The sequence below is a fragment of the Aulonocara stuartgranti genome (assembly GCF_965226115.1).
Source record: "Aulonocara stuartgranti genome assembly, chromosome: 4".
NCBI classification, from domain to species: domain Eukaryota; kingdom Metazoa; phylum Chordata; class Actinopteri; order Cichliformes; family Cichlidae; genus Aulonocara; species Aulonocara stuartgranti.
Genome location: NC_138942.1, coordinates 12,336,443 through 12,359,434, shown reverse-complemented (window position 1 = coordinate 12,359,434; position 22,992 = coordinate 12,336,443). Strand labels below are relative to the sequence as shown.

Below are 22,992 nucleotides of genomic sequence, written 5' to 3'. Positions count from 1 at the left end.
CAGAGGACAGATAGACCACAGTAGTATTTGTCATTTTTAGTGCTGGTTTCACTTATAGCACTAAAAGTGTGCTGCCGTATACTCACACAACATCATGGAGCTCCAGTCTGGTGTCTGGAGGAGGGTTGATGAGGATGTATGACAGTCTGTTCCCTTGGTCTGTCATCCCGTCTGACACAGGAAGAAAAGAGATTAGTAAGGCAGGAAATGAAGTAGGCACAGGATACACAGCAGGCCGTGCTACATCCGCACATGCAGAATAGGCTTTATCTTACACTGAGTCACATGACAGGAATTTGGATAAAAATGGACACAAGTCCAAACAGTGTCACAGATAGTAAACATTAGGGTGAGCGACACAGATACTTTGCTTAAGTAGAAGCAGAAGTTTGAAAAAATAAAAAGGCTGGTATGATTACAATGATGATTACAGCGTATTAATGTGTTTTTTTTTTATTCATGCAGACGGTCTAGGTGTAGCTAATTTTGATAAACAGCTAACAAAATGTTAAAAATATGTCACAGAAATACGTAAATTATGGAATTATTCGAAATAATTATGTAACAATTTGAAATGTGCAAATGCAATCGGAGGATTTTCACATTATTTGTAAAAAGGCTTGAAAATATTAGTTTAATCTAATTATTTGTAAATAATTAAGAAAAAAAAACCATTAGAAACTACTTATTATAAATGTCAACTATAAACCTGCCACTTTATTAAGTACGCTTTGCAAGTAGTCTGTTTAAGCCAGCATAAATTCAACAATCTGTTCCACGACATCCCAAACATCCTCTTTTGGATCGAGACCTGGTGACTCTGGAAGCTATTTGAGTACAGTGAACTCATTGTCAGTTTGAGATGGACCTGAGCTTTGTAACATTAAGTGTAATCCTGCTAGAAGCAACACTATTCTGATACACATGGTCAGCAACGATACTCAGATAGGCTGTCGTGTTTAAATGATTCTCAGTTGGTACTTAGGGACCCAGCCTGACTGAACCCCTGGTATAAGACAGGATAGATCCATGCTTTCATGTTGTTTAAACCAAATTCTGACTCTACCATCAAAATGTGGCAGTAGAAATTAAGTCTCATCAGAACAATCAACCATTTTCCAATTTTCTGTTGACTAAATTTGGATAGTCCGTGGCCTGCGTTTCCTGTTCTTAGCTGACAGGTGTGGGACCTGGTGTGGACAGCAGCCAGAGAACTGCTGATATTATCTCTTTTTCTGGTGATTTTCTGTACACCCAAGAGATGTTTGTGGAAGAAAATCCCATCAGATCAGCAGTTTCTGAAACTCAAAACACAGCCTGGCACCAACAAACATTCCACGTCCCTTCAATCGCCTTTCTTTCCCACTCCGATGCTCATTTTGAATTTCAGCACTTCCTTGGCCATGTCTACATTCCTAAAATCACTGACTTGCTGCCATGTGATTGGCTGATTAGATATTTGTGTAAACAAACAGCTGAAAAGGTGCACCTAAAAAAAACTAACCACTGAGTGCAGTTTAAAGTAAGGCAAACGCTTACATAATCCAAAAATACTGAATTTAAAAAAAACCTGAATGTTTGATCCCTTTGTGAAGGAGATCCAGTGGCCATGTTGCTCCACTATGAAAGCTTACAGGTGTGCAGTGTACCTCCGTTTCTCAGTCTGATCCATCCCTCACTTGTCACACCACAAAGACAGTGTTGGAAAAATTTCTCAGACTGAGGCTTGTTACAGAAGCTGTGTCCACCTTTTACATACAGCCTCTGGTCCTTTTAGTATAGTTACAGACTTGGGGAATCGATGCCAAGATGCATTAAAGCTGTTTTAGTAGCACACGGTGACCTGACACCTACTTGTCTCCCGTCTGTGTGTGCTACATCCACCACTCAAAAGCAGGAACAATTAGATTCCTACACAAATTGCTGCAGACTTACTGAATCCACTTGGAGAAAGGCCCAAATGTTTCATCCTTGTCCGCACCAGCGCGTTGAGTTCCTGCCTCTCTGAGCGCCTGAAAAGAGTCAGTCTCTGTTGGCTGATCCTCTCTGCCGCACTGCCGGGTCCCCCTTTGGACCCGCTGGAACTCCGACCCCCCTTCCTGCTCAACCGCCGTGCCCACTGCATGCTCTTCCTCCTCAGCAGCGGGTGGTCTGAAGAGTGCGAAGAGGTGGAAATGGGCTCCGAGGATGTCGAGTTCCGGTGGACGCTGGTCCGGGATAACAGGGGCTCCCTGGGTTCTCTGGTGTCCTCGTAGTCCTCAACTGTGATAGATACCTGGGACTGAGACCCACACACAAGCAAAAGCTAACACTTCCTCATATGTGAAGTAAACCTGTTATCACGCTGGTCTCATTAAATCAGTTCTGCGGCAGTTCTGTTTTCTGATTTCTCAAAGCAAAGCGGGATTAACACTTTATCTTATTAGAAACAAATGATGAATAAAAGATAGATTCTTTGAATGTAATCACAAGTGTTTTTTGGCAAAGCTCTCAGTTCCCAAAGCGCCATGTTTACTATGCAGATTTCATTCAACTATGTCTGTTTCACTTCGCGGAAACACATCAAAACTAAGCTCTAACTGTCTTCACAGCTATCAGTGTCTTCATAACATGAACAAACAGGATTAGCATCAAGACAGATTCTTCTATTTAAACTAATCCAAAGGGAAAATTTCCTGACTGATTTTTTTATAGCGAGGAAACTCTTTAAAAGCAGAAAGTGTGTTCATTGCATGCAATCTAATAACCTTTAGATTAAAGTAACTGCAGTGACAGTCAGCAGTTTCTTAGTCATACAACACCAAAACAAGAGGAGCCGCTGACCTCAGAGACCGGAAGCTTGTGGGCCTCCGTTCGGTAGATCCCTATGGGAATGTCTCCAGTGGACGAGCATAGCTTCTGGTAGAGCCTGCCATAGTTGCGGATCCACAGGTCGTCTTCTGTGATTTTCATCTAGATGACAAACAACACAATAATCAGCATCATAAGCAGTTACAGTCCAAACACAGTTTGAGCTCCTTGTGTCGCTACTTACGGCACAGAGGAAACCTGATCCCGGCATGGAGTCTAAACCAAGCAGCAGCCTGGTGATGGAGATCATGTAGTCCTTCACAAATGACTGGCAGGACATTCAAACAAAAAGTCAGTAGATATAGATCACACTCGGCACACTCAGGAGAAGGATCTTTGTTATTCAGTAAGAGTTTGTCTGAGAAACCTGGTAGAGGAGAGTGTCCAGCATGCTAACGCTAAACACCTTCCCAGCAGCGAAGGGCAGGCGGAACATAAAGACCAGGTTAGACCCCTTCTCCCTTTCCTTCTGGAGAACAGACACACAGCATTTTTTGGATTACACAAGTCCCAAAGGCAATAAAACAACAGACTGTAATCACCACAATCTTTTTAAAATCTAACTTCATTAAGCTGTTATGAAATCAAGCTTCCTTGACTTGAAGTTAGCGCTGACAAAGTGACATTCACTCTCATGGCCACATTAGACTTTCCTCTGCATCTGACTAGCATCTAATGTTGGATTAAACTCCCACCATGCATAGCAAAATCAAAACAAACCAAAAAAAAAAAAAGAGGTTGGAAATCCACTAAAGGCCTTTTTCCAACTGTGAGCCGATGGCGTTCATGAGAAATGTAAATTTATCTCATCACACTGTTGTTTCTGTATTGAAATTCATTTTAAGACTTCAAGCAGTGACTAATTTACTGCTCTGTTGATTGATGTTATTGATGCCCAAGGGGGATTCATTAGCTTTCACGCAGAGAACAACATCATCAACAACAACAGATATTAAAAAAAGCAAGATGTAATGGGTGAAAGGAACAAAAACCACAAGCTTACGATCAATCACACGTTTTACTCTGGGATCATTAGAGGAGCTGTGGCAAAAGAGCTCTGCAAATCAATTTATTTTGAAAGGCACACTAAAGATTGGCTTTCACACTGCCAATTTTTCCCCCTTATGCTGTTTTTTCCCCATTATAAGGTCTGTATTGAAGGAAATGACAGTAAAAGAAAATATGGAGTTTTACCTTTTCCAGTTTGGACAGAGCTAAAGAGTAGTGGTCTTTGACTTTAAACTGCATGAAGCGCATGTTGGCCGGGTGCGTGAGCTCTGTGATGATGCTCAAACCTGGGAACAGCCTGACAGGGGTGGAAACGAGAAGGACACACAGAGAGAGATATTAAAATTTGAAGCTAGTGTGTGAGATTGAAGAACAAGTTTGGGCAAAGCAGACCTGAACAGTGTTTGGACGTTGACGATGGTCTTTGCATCAGCCATATAGTCCTCCTCAGCAATCATGGAACTCTCCTTGTCAACCACCACCATGGTGTCGGCAAAAGTGATCCCACATCGCAGCAGACTGTCCAGACTGTGGAAAGAGAAGGAACGACGATTAAAAAGCTAAAAATAAGAATAAAGAAATAAAGAAACAAGCAGATTTGGGTTGTCTTACTTGTCGATAGAGCCCACTGTATAGAACACCATGGGGAACCAGCAGATTGCCTCCAGGAAGTCTGCTTCGGGTCTAAACCAATCAAAACACAAATAGACTTGAGAGTCCCACCGGTAGAGATTTATACACACAATGATAAAGAGCTAACGTTCCCACAGTGACAGACCCCTCCTCACTCAGTCTTGAAAAATAAGGCACAACCAAACAGCCTGCAGATAAAGCTGAAAATAACAGCACTACACAGGAGTGACTCAGCTTTTTATTGCCTTTTTATTGGATTCCACTCTCATTTGGCCAACTGCGCTTGTGTACCAGCCACAAAACACGACACAGGATTGTGGAGAGCATTGTCCTGAAAGCATTCAGCGTTCCACAAATCATGTTCGCCGTGACCAGTTTTTCTCCTCCACTTGCTATTTACAGAGGGACTCATTCTGCCATCCTCTGCAACCTGTATATGAGACGCAGCTCACCACCATGCTGACTTTGAAGCCTGAGTTTCCAATAACAGCCAATGCATCACAAGAAATAATAGAGATGTTGCGCTCACATGCTCTCCAGCAGGAGCACAATAGGGTTGAGCTCCTTCCTCGGTCGGTAGTAGGCCCGCAGCGGCACAATGAAGTTGTACAGACCATTCCCCGCACTCTCCGCAGAGACAATAATCAGCTTGTTTTTGAAGCCGTAGGAGCGGGCATCCTCGAAAGGGATGTGGTGACAAGCCTAGAAAAGAGCAGTGATGGAGGATGATGGCTATGTCAGCGTAGAAAATAGAGAGAGCAAGCCATTTAAATTTCATACCTTGTCTAAGCGCAGGCAGCAGAAAGGCATCTTTTCTTGCAGGAGGTGGCACAGTGCAGGCGAGCTGCCGATGTATGGCGAGTTAAGCGGGTATCCCTTCACCCACCTGCAGCACAAGCCCACATTTATCTCTGAACTTACCCACTTCCACATGTTCCCACATTAAATCACTCTACTCACTCGCAGTGTTGACCCCACCAGTGGGCTCTCTCATCTTTGTCACTGTCCTCCTTGCCTTCTTCTCCTCCTTCGTCCTCGGACTGGTCTCCCAGAAGGTCAAAGGTGGGGTTGTTGACGCCGTCGACTAGCTCCAGGACAGGGGCGATGCTGTGTCGCCTCTCCTCTGTGGAGTCTCCCATGGCGGGAAGAGCCAAGGTGTTGGCACCCCCGGTCTCTGTTCTGGAGCTGCTTCTGCTTCCTCTCCCACTGCCAGGTCCTGCGCTTCCTGCATCCTGGCCTTCTGGACTGCTGTCACTGGAGTCCTGCAAGTCGATGGCAACTGTGCCTAAAACACACACACAGAGGATCTAAGCATGGATTCAGGTGTAGATCAGCAGTTTTCCTCATTGTCCACTAGGTGGTGTGTTTGTAAAACCACAGTTTTCTGGCATTATTGCTCTTGTCAAGTGTGATTTACTCCATAATAAAATAGATGGTAATTCCTCTTCAAATGCTATGAATGTTTGTTTTAATCTCTTGGATAAATTTCAAATTTGAGAGTGCATAATTCTGGCAGCTGTGACTGAGCTACTCTCTAAGACAGTTTAATAACAGGTTTGCATTTTTGACCAATACAGAAACTGCAAGCAGAAGGTCAGTGTGTAAATGTTACACAGTCTTTGTGCGGCGCCCATCTGACTGACCCATGCTGGCGATGATACTGTGGACTGGCAGGCGGGTGAGTCCATGGTAGATGCTTTGGTGCACTCCCCTGGCATTTCCTCCTGTGCCACCCCACGATGGCTCCCTTTGGCCCCTGACAAATGCTGAGTTCTCCTCTTTGGAGATATTGATGTAAAAGCAAGTGTCAGAGGCTCCCATGATGTGGCACGGACCAGGGTTTAACAGGATATTGGTTGTGTCCAGCCTACGTACTCCGATTAAGCACACCCCATACCTGCAGCCAAACAGACAAGATCAGCTCTGAATTGTGCAACGTCATGTGCTTTAAAAGCTTTTGCAGATCATTGCTTACTTTTTGTGAGCGTGAAAGGAGGCAAAAGTGAAACTCTTCCCCTGGTATTCCCCAAAGAATTTGCTCTCTTCCAGACGGATGTGATGCACCTCATTGGCCGAGCACCGTCGGTAGGTGCGGTGCCATTGGTCCGCCGAGCATGCACCGCCCTCCCTGCGAGGAAAAATTTGGCCATGTGGGGAAAGACTGACCTTTAAAACATGTTACACAAAACATCCAGCTCTTCCATCAAGGCTGAGGAGGTAACATCTTATATCTCTGTCAGAGCCGCTGATCAAGAGCACAGCGATGCACGCATGGACACCCAGGCTGTCTGAACAATAGGTCCCAGATGAACACATTCGCACAGTTAGGAGGACAGCAGTTTACACAGGGGGATACGGCTTAAGACGCGGAGGCTAAAGAGGTGATAACAGGAAGCAGGGGTGTGGGGGCAGTGTGAATGTGGGAGGCTTGCAACAAAGACTGTATTACATAAAAAAGTGTTATAGCAAATTTACAGTTTACAGGAACTAAGTGCAAGGCAGGGGAGGAGGAGGACAAATCCTCGTCATGTCGCATTGTCGCAAATGGCATCACGTCCAGATATAGATGCAAACTTATGAAACACCCTGCTTTCGCATGTTGAACCATTTTGCTGAACTGTTAAATGTTTTCTGCCTTTTTGCAATTGAAAAATATGTTTATTGCACTCACTTGTGTGAGCAACATTTGAATAAGCTTTAAATAAGAAGCTGCTGGTGTAATGTGTTAGCTATTTATCTGACATTTTTCATTTAATTCATTAGTTCGTGTTTTTGTTTTGAAAGAAATGCTAAAAACATATAGCCTAGCCACAAATCTGCACATATTTAATGGTGTTACAGCTAATTGAAATATTTGAACACAACATCTGTGAAAATTCGCAATTAAAAAAATATTTGTATCCCACTCAAGTGTAGCGTTTCCCCTTGAGATGATCGATATAATTGTGGTAATTTTGCCTCTGCACACCACCATGATGGATTCCTAATGAAACAATCAAGATGTGATTGAAGTCCAGATTTTTAGCTTTAATTCAAAGGGCTTTTGCAAAACAAAATGCAACACTGTTCAGTATTTACAGCCATTTTTATACACCTGCATACAATTTCAGATGCTCAAAATTAATTAATTGGACAACTGCATGCTTTTCAGGTATTTTGCATTAAAACTGAAGGCAAAAAGACCTACAAACAAGCAGCAACTGAAGGTGGCTGCAGTAAAGGTCTAGCAGAGCATCTCAAAGGGTGAAACAGCATTTGGTGATATCCAGGGGTTTTAGACTCCCAGCAGTCTTTGACTGCAAAGGATTTTCACCCAAACATTAAAAAAGCCTTATATCTAAAATATGTCATTTTGTCCAATTAATTTTGAGCCTTGGAAAAATGGAAAATTCCTAAAAAAAAAACCCCAAACAAACAATCCAGATGTTTGTAAAATGTCTTGAATTAAAGCTGACAGCTTGTACGGAGGCAAAACTATGAAAAACTTAAGAGCAAAAACATTCCACTTCATGCGTAACCATGTAAACAAACACTGTTTCATACCTCACGTTTCCCTTGCAAACAATGGAAGTTAGCGCTATCTGCAGCACAGTATGCAAACTGTGGAAGTTGACAGAGAATTTGGGATAACCTTGAGCACAAACGTGGGAAAAGAAAACTCTACCTGTTGAGGGCTTGAAAGGCTCCTACACGTTGCTTGAAGGCCTCTTGGTGCGCCGTTCTTGAAAAATAAAGATGAGTGACAGTGAAGAGACACGACGCAGCCGAGTTTGACTGCTTACTGCATTTTTGAATTTCGAGACTGCAACAGCGTACTGTGGACAGTTAAATCGAAAGAACGATAGGAAGAGAGAAAACAAGTGAACTCACTGTCCTCTAGAGGAGTGGATCAATAGAGTGATGAGAGTTGAGGTACCAGGGCACACACAGTTTAAAGCCAGCATGGCATACTTAAACTCTTCTTCACATACCACATGGTCTGTAAGCACAAAAAAGAGAACAGGGACAAAGGATGCATCTGCAAATCGCATTGTTATTTTTAAAAATTGATCTTCTTCTTTTGCCTGCTCCATCTGACCCTATCGCTTTCTTCTGTCATCTCCTTTGTGGTCTTCCTCTTTTCCTCCAGCTTGGCAGCTTCACATTCATCATCATCTATTCAGTATGTCATCTATCCCTCCTCTGCACATGCCCTAACCATCTTCTCCTCCATCTTCTACCAGCATGTAACATAGCAGCAAAACACTCAGTGACGCCTCGTGCCTGGTGGACAAGGGTATTATCTGCTTGGAAGATAAAAGTGATTGCTCACAACAGCTTCTTTTATTGATTTGCAGTGACCCTTACCTCCAAATGTGGACCACAACAGCACAAACTCTCACTTCAGGAGTCAAAGGTTGAACTTTTTCCTTTAATTGGTCAAATGTCTATAAATCGATGGATCCGGGTCAAAGATTAATAATCAGACCAACGTATTAAATAGGAATATTTTCATTTGAATTATGCAGTTTTTCTTAATTAACCTTTTTCCCACCACATGTGCACACAGTCCAAACCCAGTGCTTGGAAAATATGTTTTGTTTATCCAACTAACACTTCAAAACTCAACGATATTCATCAGACAATTACATGAAACACAAACAACACATTTAGGCATTTAAGGAGCTGCAAGCAGCAACTTTGCGGCATTTTTTCTTTGCATGCAACACATTCATTCAAATTATTATTAATTTTTTGCTAACCAGAAATAGTTTAGTTTGATGTTCATTTAATTATCTGCTCAAAACACTAAAAAAGAACATTTAAATAAATATGGAAGCTACTCAGGAGTTTCACTGAACTTTGTGCTAAATAAATATTCCCAAAGAAAACTGTTGGTTTTATTTACTTTACCTCTCCTTTAAACACGCAAAATGTAGCGTGCATTTTACATATTAGACTGTTATTGTGGCTCTATCCTTAACATTAAAGGACACGAGCGCACAATCAAATGTCACTATCTCACATTGGAATATGTCTAAATGTCACCTGACGTTTGTCACCGTCCCCGTTGACTCAGATGGGATCAATTTTATGTCGCTGCTCGGTTTTTTCTGTTTGTTTTGGGGGTTTTTTGGGTGGGGGTGAGACCTGGCAACAGGCCGGTGATTCAGTGTCAACCCCACTGAGCCACCTTCCACTCACGTCATTGAGCACTTAACGTAGTGCTGCCTGGGTGCCAAGCGAGCCAAACTGAGCAAACGCAGATGACGGTGCCTCGTTTACCTGTTGCTGCTCAGCATCCTCTTTGAAAGAAAAACCAACAGAGCGATTAATGTTTTTTGTAAGCCAATCAGAGCATCCATTTCTCCTGCTGTGTAATTCTTGATTGCATTATCGACAGTGGTGAGCACACGGGCATGTTAAGGTCCTAAAGTACAATTTGTGCACTGTATCATTGAATAACCGGTGAGAAATGTCAGATCCCGACTCAACTCAGCCGCTACTGTGAGAAACAGGAGGCCAGCTATGATGTAAACGCAGCTTGTGATAAAGTAGCAGACTTTGTGTTTGTGTGTATGTGTGTGCCAGAGGCTGAGCAGGTGAGAGACGTAACAATTGAAACTGCTGATTGTGAATATTCTGCTAGAGAAGTAGTGTTCTTTCGGCTCAACACATCATGATGCAGCTCACAAACAAACACACTGTAGGATCTTGCTATTCTGCCTGTGAAGTCCTTTCAAAGCAGAGCAACAAGCATCTGAAGCCTCCTGAGCACAAAGACAAAAACACTGATGTTGTTTCTACAGAGGAACAGTATTCATTATTGTTAGACATGCATTCCTCCCTCTTTCTCTCTCTGAGTCTCTCACACACACACACACATTTCCCCAGCTCCCAGTGCACGGACGTGGTTGCCATGCATCAAACTGAATCTTATTTTTCCAATATTTAATTTCCAGTGTCCTTCTCGCACCTTTCCTCAACACCGCCCCTTCGCTTCCAGTTTTCTACCCTCAAGCACGGCCCTCCTTGCTGCCCTCTCTCCTTCAGGTGCCTAGACCCAGACCAGGAGTGAAACCAATTACTGACACTAGAACACCGCACATGCACAAACACACATAAGGACACACTTTTTGCTTCCTGTCATGCTGACTTTGAAGGTCTTGGTTTTCTATTACAGAGAGGCATTAAAGGTGTAATCCTGTTTGTGCAAATGTGCATATCTGTATGTAAATGTGGCTATTGGCTCTCCCTGCAAGAGTGCAATTACAACCTGACCACAGGTCGGCCGGCGAAGCTAATTAAATCAGTCGGCCTTTATTGCTTGTACAAGTCAGCTGCTATCAACACCATGCGGCTACAATAAGTTGTGCTAATCAGGGAAACTGGTTATTGTCATTAAAAACAAAAACCTGGACAGTCTGGATCCAATTTTTTATTATTATTATTCAGATACCTCAGGGGTTTCCTGGCCTGCTCCAGCATCATACCCACAGATCTATAATGAACCTTGAGCTGTTTTTAATTCACTTTTGCAAATCAAATTAAATCTTGTATCTCTTGCTCATTAATGCCTCCCACACTATTGCTTAGTGAGTCTATTCTAAGTAGTGTCAAAACAGAGCATCTGTACTTACAGTAATGCGCATGTGACAGCATGCTATTTGCTCTCTGAGTCTATCTACCAGGCCTTGAGGATTCGAGGACGTTAAACTCGATTTATTTGAAGAGCCGTACCTTGTATACGGCTAAAGTCCTATTCAGAACTCAAGAATTTTGTATTCAGCACTAAATATTTGATACAATACTCACATCACCCAGTGCTAAATCAATACTTTGAAATGATTAAGGAGGATTTTTGTGAAATAACACTTAAAAGCAAGTCATAGATTTTACAGCAGCTAAACTCTCAGCACGGGAACGGGAGATTCACACTGCTTAGCTCATGAATTTATCTTTTTGCTTATAAAAAAGGCCAACAAGGTCTGCCTGTGCCAGTGTGGAGTTGAACCTGCGCTGCAGGAGAATTGCCTGTGGTAAGAGCTCTTCTGCCAGGTTAGCTTAACAGCAGACCTCATCAAATGAAGGGGATTTTCTTTGCCAAGGTAGCAAAGTAAAACATTAATCATTGATAGAGACAGCTGGGATGAGGGCGGTAAGCTAGAATTGAGTCTGACTTTCTCCAGGGCTGTAGGCAGAGAGATGTGTGAGGAAAGGGTGAGCTAGCGACCGAGTGAGATAGAAACAGTGGGAGAGAGAATGAGAGAGAGAGTTTGGGTCCTCTTCTTTCACTCACAGATGATTGACTGGCGTCTTCTGTTGAGCCGGAGAAGAAGGGAAGCTCTCCAAAAGGCAATGTAAAAACTCACAGAAACCCTCAGAAGGCTTAAAGCCAAGCTGTGCCAATCTGTCCGGCACTTCTTTAGAGCAGGAAAGGACAGAGAGCTCTGCTGCTGCTGCAGCCCGCTGATAGAAAAAGGATCCAGATTTAGCACGACAGTTGTTGACGCACACTCGAAAATTGTGGTGAACTTTCCAAAATGAGCATAATGTTCTCTGCGGAAGCAAAGTAAAAATGCTTACCTAATCGTCTGTCTTTTTAGACAGCTACGCATCATCACCGGTGACAAAGCAATTCCAGTCACATTATTGGGCAAAATCAACTGTCAAATTGGACCAGGAGAACACACACAGACGATGAATATAAAAAAAAACCTGAACACTTGAACCCCACAGCGAGGGGGCGTGAGGTGGTGGTGAGCGGAATGACAGTGCCAGCATCCACAGAGCGTGAGGGGTCTCTGAATAGCTACCATATGCTATGACCTCGGGGTGACGGTGGCTCAGGAAGTAAAGCAGGTCATGTACTAACTGGAAGGTCGGTGGTTTAATCCCTAACTGCTCCCAGTCTGCAAGCCAAAGTAAAAATAAACAGTGTGTGTGACTGAGACGTGTTGTATAAAGTGCTTTGAGTACTCAATTAGAGTAAGAAAAGCTCTTTATCAGAAGCAGTCCATTTGCCTTTACCAGACATCAACCCGTGGGAGATGTTTTAGACGTCCACTAAATGAGGGAATACCATTTTGGAAGAATGCTCTTTCATCCATTAGAGCTCTAGAGAGACTTGTAGAGTCAATGCCATCAGGTACCATTTCATTATTTCCTGCATCCTGGTGTGATCAAATAATAGTAGCTGCATTCAAATGACCAATAATTTGATTTCACACTCACTGCCCACCTGCAAATTTGACATGGAACTTGTTCTCTGGCTTGAGAATCTGGACGTAAAGGGGGCAGTTTGGAGCGAAGTCTTTCACCGCCCATGCTCGAAGGATGGTCTGGTGATCCTGAGAAAATTAGAAACAGAGAGTAGTGAGATAAATGGAGTGGCAGAGAGAGAGAGCGTGAGAGTGCAACAGAGGGAGAAAAAGAGAAAGAAACCCATCATTAGCTCGGCTATAATAATCCCCTTAAAGCACTGATTGCATGCAGCAACTGAATGGTCCGTGCAACATCTCAGAGTAATAAAATACTGACATTTTATGACAGGCTGTGGCAAGAGCATGGAGAGAGGGAGCTCAAGAAGACTAGCCCTGAGAGAAATTTTGAAAAGTCAGTGAAAGGAAAAACAGGAGTTTAAAGCTGCGCGAGGCTGCACTCTGACACAGCGGCGCTCTGAGCTAAAAGGTTATCTTGCTAGAATTTAGTAACAAGGAAAAAACTCAAAGTAGCCGTGGCTGACAGGCACGTCAGTTTGCGGGTACTAACAACAAACCAAAGAAATGGCTAAACCGAAATTTCAACTTCACGGATCAGTTGGGTGAAAAATAAGGGCATCGTCGCTGCATGTTAATGGAAGAATAACTTCCGTGTCAAATCTCGTGGCTCTCCAGTAAAAACTTGTTGATGTTTTTCACGGAAATGTAAAAATGTCAGCCTCGTGATGCATGAAAAGGTGTGCTAACAATTAGCAGACCTTGAAAAGTCCAAATGAGAGAGTCATGCTCGATTGCCTGAACGCTGATATTTTAAAAATGAGATAGTGATATTATTCTAGTAATACACCAGCTTACAAGATATGAATATTAAAGAGTTGCTCTGTAATGTCAAGCACGTTTTTCTCTTATTCTCAGTTTTAGTTCTTTTGCACTGCAATTAACATGTTAGGGGAAATAATCAAGCTAGAAATGAATGCCAAGTCATAAAAAGCTGCTACCAAAGAAAACTGCTATTTTGCTAAGTCTGGTTATACTGATGTTTTGCAGTGTGAGGAGTTGTGGCAATACAGGAAAGTGGGGAGGCACGTACAGCAGCAATGCGGTCCACTTCAAACCGGTTACTGAGGATAAAGCAGGCCTCAGCATCGTCCATCCTGGAGGGAGTTAGTACAGCATGTAGCATTGGGAGTGCCGGAGAGAGAGGGGGGGAGAGAGAGAGAATTGGGGAAGCCATGAAACACAGGAAGGAGGGTGTTGTCATGTTATTGAGCGAGAGGATAAAAGAGGAAAAAAGTGGGACAATAGAACAACAAATGTACCAAAGTGTCTTTCAAGCCCACGCCATTTAAAGATGAGATAGCAGGAGGCGAGGAGACGGGGAGATTAAACAAACAGGCTTGTGCTCCTTTTTCTTTTCTTTCTCTGTGAAGCTAGCCTAGGGTGCTGCGTCTGCACTCAAAAAAATGAATGAGGTGGATTGTTCAGTGTATATTAATTATTTATTTTCATTTTACTTAAAATATATGTTTTTGTTAAGTTAACATATGTTTTTCTAATCAAGTCTACGTAATTGTGTCTATTATTCAACGTACATAATACTAATGTGTTACTTGATCGCATAACATTTAAGTTAAGTCAATTAGGATCGATATACCTTGTATATCCACAAGGTGGCAGTAATGCAAAAACAGTTGTAATGAAACCGCGCAGAACAAGAAGGTTTCACGGCTTGTGCCTGCTCATGCGCAAGACTTCAAATTTAACTGAAAAAGGCTGTTTTGGCGCCAAGCTGCTGTTTCTTTGAGAGGTAAGACCACTTTTTTCTTTGACTATGTTGTGTAGTATCTATATGTCCAGCATGGTTATATTTTGCGTTTGTCTTACAAGACATGTTATATCGTTTGCGTGTGCTTGTTTTACATTAGTTTTACTGGGTCCTGGACATGCTTATTTTGTGGACTGTGTAAGAAACATTTTTATTGTTTTTTGTTTTATTAAGGGATTAGCTACAGGGGTTCATGGGGTTATTCTTTCAAGGGGTTATTTTTTCCATTTGCTTTCTTGGGATTCCTTTTCTGTAATCCGAGAGTCGGAAATATCGAATAGGATAGCAAGGATAGCATAAAGTGACATTTAAAATCCAAAAAGTCAAGGGCGAAAGCCACTGTGACACCATTGTTCTGCTCTATCAGTAATCTGTATTATGTAAAAATGGTCTGTAAATACAGCATGTTTCCTAGCGGAGTTATACATATCAATGTAGTTATAAATTACAGTTTGTGAAAGTACACACTTAATTTTTTTAATAAAATTATTCAAGACATATGAGTGGACAGACAATGGAGGTCGACAGACCTGGTGATAATTGCTTCTATAGAAAGTTAGCACATGGCAGTGTCAATCTCTTGCTTTTCTTCTGAGTAGTATTTTATTTAGTTGTAATTCAAACAATAATTTGCTTCTTGAAATTAAGGAATTATTTTTTTTTTCTTTATAAATCTCAGATCCTGCCTTTACCTGCTCCCTCCTATACTGATGTGGTGTATGTGGTATGTGAACTGTTATACTTTTAAAAACAAAACTGTTTTATAAGTTAAGTTTTCTTTTGTGACCCATCCCATGCCCCTGTTATTTCTTCTCCACATCTGAACCATGGTTGCAGTTCAAGGGCCTGAGGCATGAAATTCTTTTCAGATCAGCTGTGATCAATATTTTTTGGAACTTGATAAATAACAATAAAAGCTGTAATGGCTCCATTAGCATTTTGTGTAAATGTTTGTGTTAAAATTATAGCTTTAATGAGGTCTTACTACATTAGTTTTAGTTTGTATATGTGTACATATAGTATGTATATTTACAGTACAGTATGTTGTGTTTGTTGACATATTTTCAGGTGGAAGCAGAATATGTGAGGATTACTACTGCTGCACATGTTCCAAGGCTTTTTACACAACTTGACCAATACACTGACCAGCTCATAAAAGTCTTCAAGAAAAAAGGAGGCGTTGCAGGGAAGAAAATTAGACAAACTTTGGCCCCAGCCACACAGGTGCGTTATTCTGTTGGTAGCAAAATATTATGGCTAATAAGATCATTTTCAAATTTAAACAGCTAGTGTATGGTAGCTGCACAGTGCACTTACATTTATATTAAGCAAGACAAAGTTTGGTACTCAAAACGTTGGAAAATTTAAATTACCTAAACATATGTAAAATCTGATCCCTTGATTTAGGTTAAACCAGAAGTGAATGTTTTTATGTTATGTTTTGAATGCAAAAAAGATGATGTATTAGTTTGTCTTTACCTCCATTATTGACATATATAATGTGGTGTAAACCCTGCCCAACAGGTTAACTATTCATGTCCATGTGATGATTAGTTGGTCTTGTGTACATGTCTATCTGTGCAGTGGATATGTCATTCATTTTGCGTATAATGTGAGTTTCTGTCATCCTAAAGTATATCTGTTTTCTCTTCCTGTATCTCTGCCACTCTCTACAGAAGGAAACCATTGAAAAGGGGAGGGAGTGTGTCCTCAGGGCACTACCTTTTTACCTGAATGAAGACCCAAGCATCCTCTTCAAAGAATAATTGGTTGGTAATTTTAGTTTAGTTTTTTATCTGTATTAAACCAAATTTTGAATAACTAATGTTGTTGCATGTTGTAATGTTGTTGTTGTTGTTGTAATTTGCATGGAACCTGTTTAAATGTTTTGGGAAATCTTCTTGTATACCCAAACTATTTATATTTATCGTTGAATCTGTAGTCTAAAATAGTGGCGCACTGGGGTGCATGTTCCTAATATTGTGTTTACGTCATTAAAGGGTAGCTTTGGCCCTTTTTCTTTCTTTTTTTAAAACTGGATGCCATTTTTCTATGTTTTTGTGTCTAAGCTACAGCTGTTCAGAGGGAGCTGGAACAAATTACCCTTGCTATCTTTACCATCGAAAGAGCTGATGCCAGCACTCCTCCAGCCGATGTGGGTATAACCATCTAGTGTGTCCTGCATGACCTGGAAGACCTGGCCTCTGCATGTGCACTCTTAATGGGTGGGATATATGCACTGAATCTCAGTTAACCTCAAGACTGAAAGCTAAGAGACAATCAAAAGTATTGAGATTTAAAGGATTTAATTGAGAGATGATACTGCACCAGAAATGTTGAAGGGTGGTGTGTATATTAGCGTTCAAGGCATATTGTTATGAGGTGGAAATATATTCATATTCAGTTTGTGTTACATTGTGTGCATTGTAAAGGTAATTGCAATACATACTAAAAATAAGGGTAAGTTAGGAGGTTGATCTGATATCCTCGTGTTGGTGTTGTTCCCAGATCATCATACTAAATGTTGTTCCAGGATCAACATTGCAAGTGACCAATCAGAATGTTGTGACGTCATACTTTTGCGACTTCGGGAAAAACCGGCGTAAAACAAAAAACTGTACTTAAGCTGCGTGAAACCGCCTCTGTCCGCCGATCAACTGACCCTAACCCTAACCGTAACCCTTTAATAAACAGTAAGCAGAATTGATATTGTCCTTGCAACATTGGAATTTCATAAATGCACAAATGGCTTGGCGCGCAAAAGAATAACGTCACAACAATGTGATTGGTCACTTGCAATGTTGAACCTGGAACAACATTTTCATGATGGTCTGGGAACAACACCAACACGAGGATATCAGATCATCCAAGTTGGGAATGCAGGATGAATGTATATTTTGTGGACTTTTAAAGACGAACAATTGTTTCCATGTTAAAATGTTTACATCTGAAGTTTTTTGCCCAAACACTGGTAAAATAAATGTTGACAGTGGCGAGTGTTAAATGGTTACTGCTGTGCTGTTGCAAAAAAACTGAACGCTGACAAGCTGTTTTATTGTTAGACCATAATGTTGGCATGTTTTGTTAAAGTTTTATTTGGGATGGTGATGTAATTTTCTTTGATTGCTAATATCAGTGGACTATTTATTATTATTATTATTATTATTATTATTATTATTATTGTTGTTGTTGTTACATTTTTTTTAAAATTGTGGCTGTTGAGGTGGACACTTCACTTTGCATTGTTAAAGGAAAGCACTTCATTGGCATTGTGTTACTGGACTGACCCTAAGCAATCATTGCAAATAGCAACTTTGCTATCCATTTTAGACACTAAAAGAAAAAAACACTCACAGACCTTACTAGCATCACATGTGCATAACTCAAGTGTCATCTTATCAATGTGTTATGTGATCTTCAATGCGTTTTTTTTCTCTTCTATTTCTGGTAGATACAGACATTTAATTTAAAGTCTTGATGTTGCATCTGTCTACATACTGTTAATTACTAACCCTAATGAGCTGTTGTGTTTTATTTTGGACTGGGTTTACACAAATGCTCACTGAATGTGTTGGCAATAAAATAAATTTTAAAAAATAAGTTGGATGTACTTAATTCATTTGTGTGGAACCTGTTGACAAAATAGATTTATGTAAAACTAATTAATAAAGCACAAGGTGGCTGAAAATATAATATTTGAATTAATCTAACTTAAATTTAACATTTTACTGCCACAAATAAGAAATGTGTTGAAGTAACTAATCTAAACTATCTAACCTGAAAATATATCATCTATGTTCATACAACATAACTTGATTTAGTTAGTCTTAAATATGTCTTGTTAATCTTAAGTAGTTTTTTTTAATTAGATGAACTAAAGATTTTTGCTTTAAACTAACATAATTCAATTTCGTGGAACCTGTTGACAAAATAATTTTAATTAAAGTCAACGTTTCATTTTTTTGAGTGTGTATTATCAAAAGCCAGGGGCCAAACAATATGCAATATGACTCAAACCGCAATCACAGCTGCTACTTAAAGGCTTGAAGGTGCTACAGGTATTAATTGCGAGTTCGAGCTTGCAGACGCGAGGGCCTTTCATTTCGAGGTGTCTAAACTCAGGTCTGTTGTGGATTTCTGTTTTTCAAGGCTGGATTGATGTGATGATAATAATAGTTTACTTCAGACTCAGCGACTCACTTGGCCCTCATCAGGTCTTGGTCTTTGAGGGCAGATCCTTGCAGATAGATGACTCTCTGGGCCCACAGGGGGACATGAAGGATCCTCCTAACTTGGACATCCATCTCCGCGGGGCAAAGGATCACCACATAGTAGTCCTACACACACAAACACATGGGAACGGGTGTTAACCTATATTATAACCTATATTTAGGTAACACTACCTGAGGAAATGCTGTCAAGCTTGCCATTGAATTGGAATTTAATTAGTTATAAATGTTTTAATGAATGAAATCCAAATTTCCAAGTACGCAAAAAAATGAAAATACATCAAATTAATTAGATCACAGCTACACTAACCACTGCATAATATATATACTGTTACATTATTGGATCCTCTTATCAAAGGAGGCAAATTAATGAAGTTGGCCTATTTAAAACTATGGAAAATGCATCTTGACGCATGCTCAATCAGCCAGGTAAGTAAATCCCTAAAAGTTGATTCAGTTCATCTGGACGCAATGTTTTTAGTTTGAGAAATGTTTTCATGGCTCATCTAAGTCTTCAGTCTCAGCTGACTGCAAGTTTCCCCGACCTTATAAACAGAACATTTGCATAGTAATTGAAACTAACACCACTGAAGGAACAATGGGCTGTGAGGTTGTTTCTCCCACTGAAAACACTATGTCCAGATGAACAGGATCAACCTTTGGGGATATGGAACTGTTTTTCCTACTTTTGTGCTAAACTGCTCAGATTTCCTTATATAGTACATCTAGAGAGTATTCACAGAGTTTCACTTGTTCCCTATTTTATACCTTAACCAACCTGGTGGATCTTGAGAGGTTCAGCAAAGAAGATCGAGAGAAACTCCCCAAAGTAGCGGCGCCCGTGAATACTTTTTGGTACATGTTATTTTTTGTTGTTGTTGTTGTTGTTTTTTACATTTTGCAATAAGTTCAAGCAATTTCTTTTCACTTTGTCATTGTGGAGTATTGTGTGTAAATTTGTATGGTCACCTTAGTGTGGCGAGGTGAGCTAGAAGCACTGCTTCCAGGGCAGAAAAAGCCATTAAGAATAAAGTGGACAGGTGCAAAAACTGCTTATCTCAAACAACAGAAGTGTGAATAACGCAAAGCCACCCTGGTAGAGTCCTAGATTTAGCCCCAAAACTATAGATGATATTTAGAGAGATATTTTATTCCCTTTAAACCCCACCTGTGGAGCAGACCAATCAAAATAACCCCCAAAGAAACAAATAAATATGCACACATTCATTCAAATGAATAAGATAGCGGTTTAATTTTTCCTACTGAAAAGTTCATTCTCTGCCTTAAACTCAGTCGACCTGGCACCTGGAGAGGATCATTACAGACAACAAATGTGCACACACAAGAGCCCCCAACCTCCCCCTTGTCCTACTTAAAGCCATTTGGAGAGACCTGTAGCCGGGGGTGAGCGAAGAACTCATTGAGGAAGTCCATGAGGAGGTCGATCTTGAGACAGCTGACACACAGAACCACGTGTTTCTCCGTCTGTGCCCTGTAGCGGCTGTAGTTTCCTCCAGACTTCTGTCGTTCCATCCACAGAAAGGCCAGCTGCTCAAACTGCATTGAGAAAAACATCCATCACATTCAACAGATGGAAACTGGATTAAGTTAACCTGGATACAGGGAGGAGCCAGGTGGTACATGAAAAGAAAACAATGCCTTGTACTATATAGTGTTTCCATGTGATTAGGGAGAGTGTTTGAGGGGAATTAAGACAGGTGGAAGTTAGTTCAGCATAGCGAATGAATGGAACATGATAGCGGATATTAGCATGGGAAGGCAGGGCATGGAAATAACAGTAGGCTTAAAGAGAGCTCCACAGAGAGACTTTTTTGTTGTTTTTTTTGTCTGAGCTCTGGAAAGTTGTGCGAATAAATGGGTAGTTTGAGGTTTTAACAGATGTAAGAGTGATCTACTTTCTTGCAGATTTCCACAGCAAAATAACAAGCTATTTTACACCTGACACTTCATTCAGTCTGAGGGGAGAAAAGGAGCATTTATTATCCCGTTTGTTCCCCCGGTGATTCCAGCAGGTCCAGAAAGAACTATCATGATGCAATTTTGTCTCACTCCATGTAAGCAGTTCTCCACAAAATCATGGTTGATACTGTTGTTGGTCTGAACACACATATTTTCATGATTTTTAAGTTTATCAGCCACAGTCACAATGAATCTCCGATGTTTCTGGCCATACACCTACATCTATCAGATTTCAATGGGCATATTTCATTAGTGTGCAGTTTTTCTCTATGAACTAATCATTTTGGCCCAGATAAATGTGATCACCTTTATGTTGAGATAATGTCGGCTTATTAAAGGGTAAAAGCATCATCCAGCTACAACAAATGTGTTTTATTTTGTCCTCTTTTAGACTCTATTACAAAAGTATAGTGATTTTTCTTCACGCTGGGCAATTTGAATTTTAAACAAGAGAATTGGATTAAATTTCAGACTTCTTATTTTAATGGTATTTACAATAATGATTCTTTTGAGGCTCAAAATTGCACAAAATGTCTTGGCAAGAGAGGTGGATTTGTTGTGTGTTGGGGACAGTTACAGGAAAAATCAACAGAGGAAGCAATAAGAACCAGAGCGATGGCTGAATCCTGATGTGCTCTGCGGCTCTCCTGTGCAACCTGGAGTCTGGTCATGGCAGGATCAGAGTCAGACAGAAGGACACACTCACACTCGCAGAGTGAGTGGGGGTGGAGTTGCGTTTGTGGAGAGAGGGCAAAGGGGTGGGCCAGTTTCTAAATGTCAAAGGTATTTATGGATGAAAGATAGAGTGAGGGGCCGAAGAGGATGACATGATAACCACGTCAGTAATCAACAGCATGCAAGTGCAAATTTCCCCAAAGTTGTCTTTATGGTCATGATTTGTGAAGTTATTTGCAACCATGGAGCCCTTGCTCGTGGAAACAAAACAACACAGATAAATAATAAAAATAGTGAGATCATGCTTGTGTAGGATGCAGTCCTACACCTACAGTACAGTGTGTGTCTGCTTATTTGATGCCACCAAAAACAGAGCAAAAAAGTTAGCAACAATTTGTAGCGTCATCACTTGTGTAGCAGTAGTGAGAGCGTGAGAGATTTCCTGCCCACAAAAACCTCCTAACTGTAGGTACAGTATATACACAGTGGAAATTTATCATATTTTCGCCTTCGAGTCTTTCGGGAGACAAACAGCTAGTGCAGCTTCCTCAGGGATAAAAGCTTTACACAAATATGAGAGACAACTGTTAGGATACAGAGGGACAAGTGCATTTGTCAGGGTGTTTTTATCAGTCGCTGTACAAATAGTGTGTTTGTGTGAGTGTGTGTTGGTAAACGGTTGCTCCAATTCTCTGTCATGAGGTTCCCTCAGTGGAGCAGTTAAATGACAGGAGAGGGATTTGGGGAATTGAGTGAGTATGGAAGACACTCTTGTTGCTCTCTGAATAAAAATAGTCTTGCAAATCTATGTAGGCTGCAGTGAGTCATCACATTATTGTGTGATGGGGGGGAAACACAAAAAATATTAGTGTTAAGTAGGAAGACTTTATGTGTTGTGTACCAAGAAAAATGTTAACTTATTTCTGATGAGTTTTAGACACATCTGTGGCTAGTTTATCTCTTATTTTTTACCTCACTACAAACTGAAGGAGAGCTCGAAGCTGTTGGTCGCTTGAAAAAAAATTGATGGAGATGGACGAAATGATTTTTGCCGCCGCTGCTTTTATTTAAATTAATCTGAGTGCTGTTTAAACTTGCTCTGCACTCAAACTTTAGCGCTTTCACTTCTCACCTGGATGGGGAGCACAATGAGGGCCACAAAGATCATGATGACCACCAGGAGCTGCGAGGGCCAGATCTGTGGGGTGACATCGCCGAACCCCACTGTGGAGAAGGTGACCACGCAGAAATAGAGCGAGTCGAACAGGGTCAGGTTGTTGCCCGCTCGCTCGAGGTGTTGAATGCCACAAATGCTGATGAGAGAATAAGAAAAAGGAGCGGGCATCGTTGAGATAGAGACTTCACACCTAAGCCATAGGCACCTGCTTCACTCGGCGAGGTATGGGCGCTCGTGGAGGGGCAATATCCACAGATAACTGTTTTTCGCGCCTGTGCCTATATGTGTGACTTTGAATGTGTGGAAATGGGAGTGAATGCACGCCCGAGTGCATTTATCGAACATGGTATACTTTAAAATGAATAGGTGTGCGACTCCTGGCTGGGCATAATATCATAATTTTTAAGGGACAGA

At 41.1% G+C, this 22,992-nt stretch overlaps 1 protein-coding gene and 1 long non-coding RNA gene across 8 annotated transcripts in view; one reads left to right on the top strand and one right to left on the bottom strand.

The window, feature by feature from the left end:
* The window catches only part of kcnt2b (potassium sodium-activated channel subfamily T member 2b), a 47,052-nt gene that overhangs the window by 1,600 nt on the left and 22,460 nt on the right, over positions 1-22,992 (bottom strand). For 3 of the 4 annotated variants that reach the window (XM_082529705.1, XM_082529702.1, XM_082529704.1), the window contains 20 exons: positions 22,534-22,714; positions 20,139-20,303; positions 18,718-18,854; positions 13,783-13,846; positions 12,713-12,821; positions 8,362-8,470; positions 8,156-8,212; positions 6,467-6,619; positions 6,135-6,388; positions 5,452-5,776; positions 5,272-5,377; positions 5,021-5,193; positions 4,471-4,542; positions 4,252-4,386; positions 4,045-4,156; positions 3,218-3,319; positions 3,035-3,118; positions 2,824-2,952; positions 1,936-2,281; positions 87-171 (listed from right to left, as the gene is read on the bottom strand). In XM_082529705.1, the coding sequence (XP_082385831.1) occupies positions 87-171; positions 1,936-2,281; positions 2,824-2,952; positions 3,035-3,118; positions 3,218-3,319; positions 4,045-4,156; positions 4,252-4,386; positions 4,471-4,542; positions 5,021-5,193; positions 5,272-5,377; positions 5,452-5,776; positions 6,135-6,388; positions 6,467-6,619; positions 8,156-8,212; positions 8,362-8,470; positions 12,713-12,821; positions 13,783-13,846; positions 18,718-18,854; positions 20,139-20,303; positions 22,534-22,714 (2,898 nt within the window). The remainder of the gene's footprint in view (positions 1-86; positions 172-1,935; positions 2,282-2,823; positions 2,953-3,034; positions 3,119-3,217; positions 3,320-4,044; positions 4,157-4,251; positions 4,387-4,470; positions 4,543-5,020; positions 5,194-5,271; positions 5,378-5,451; positions 5,777-6,134; positions 6,389-6,466; positions 6,620-8,155; positions 8,213-8,361; positions 8,471-12,712; positions 12,822-13,782; positions 13,847-18,717; positions 18,855-20,138; positions 20,304-22,533; positions 22,715-22,992) is intronic. The other variant, XM_082529703.1, reaches the window with a different exon arrangement.
* LOC309704518 lies at positions 13,785-18,117 on the top strand. 4 transcript variants are annotated; one of them, XR_014276281.1, is made up of 5 exons: positions 13,785-14,499; positions 15,197-15,241; positions 15,586-15,741; positions 16,194-16,286; positions 16,587-18,117. It is a non-coding gene; the product is annotated as an uncharacterized lncRNA (long non-coding RNA). The 4 variants fall into 4 exon arrangements; XR_014276283.1 differs by lacking the exon at positions 13,785-14,499 and adding an exon at positions 14,506-14,655; XR_014276280.1 differs by lacking the exon at positions 15,197-15,241.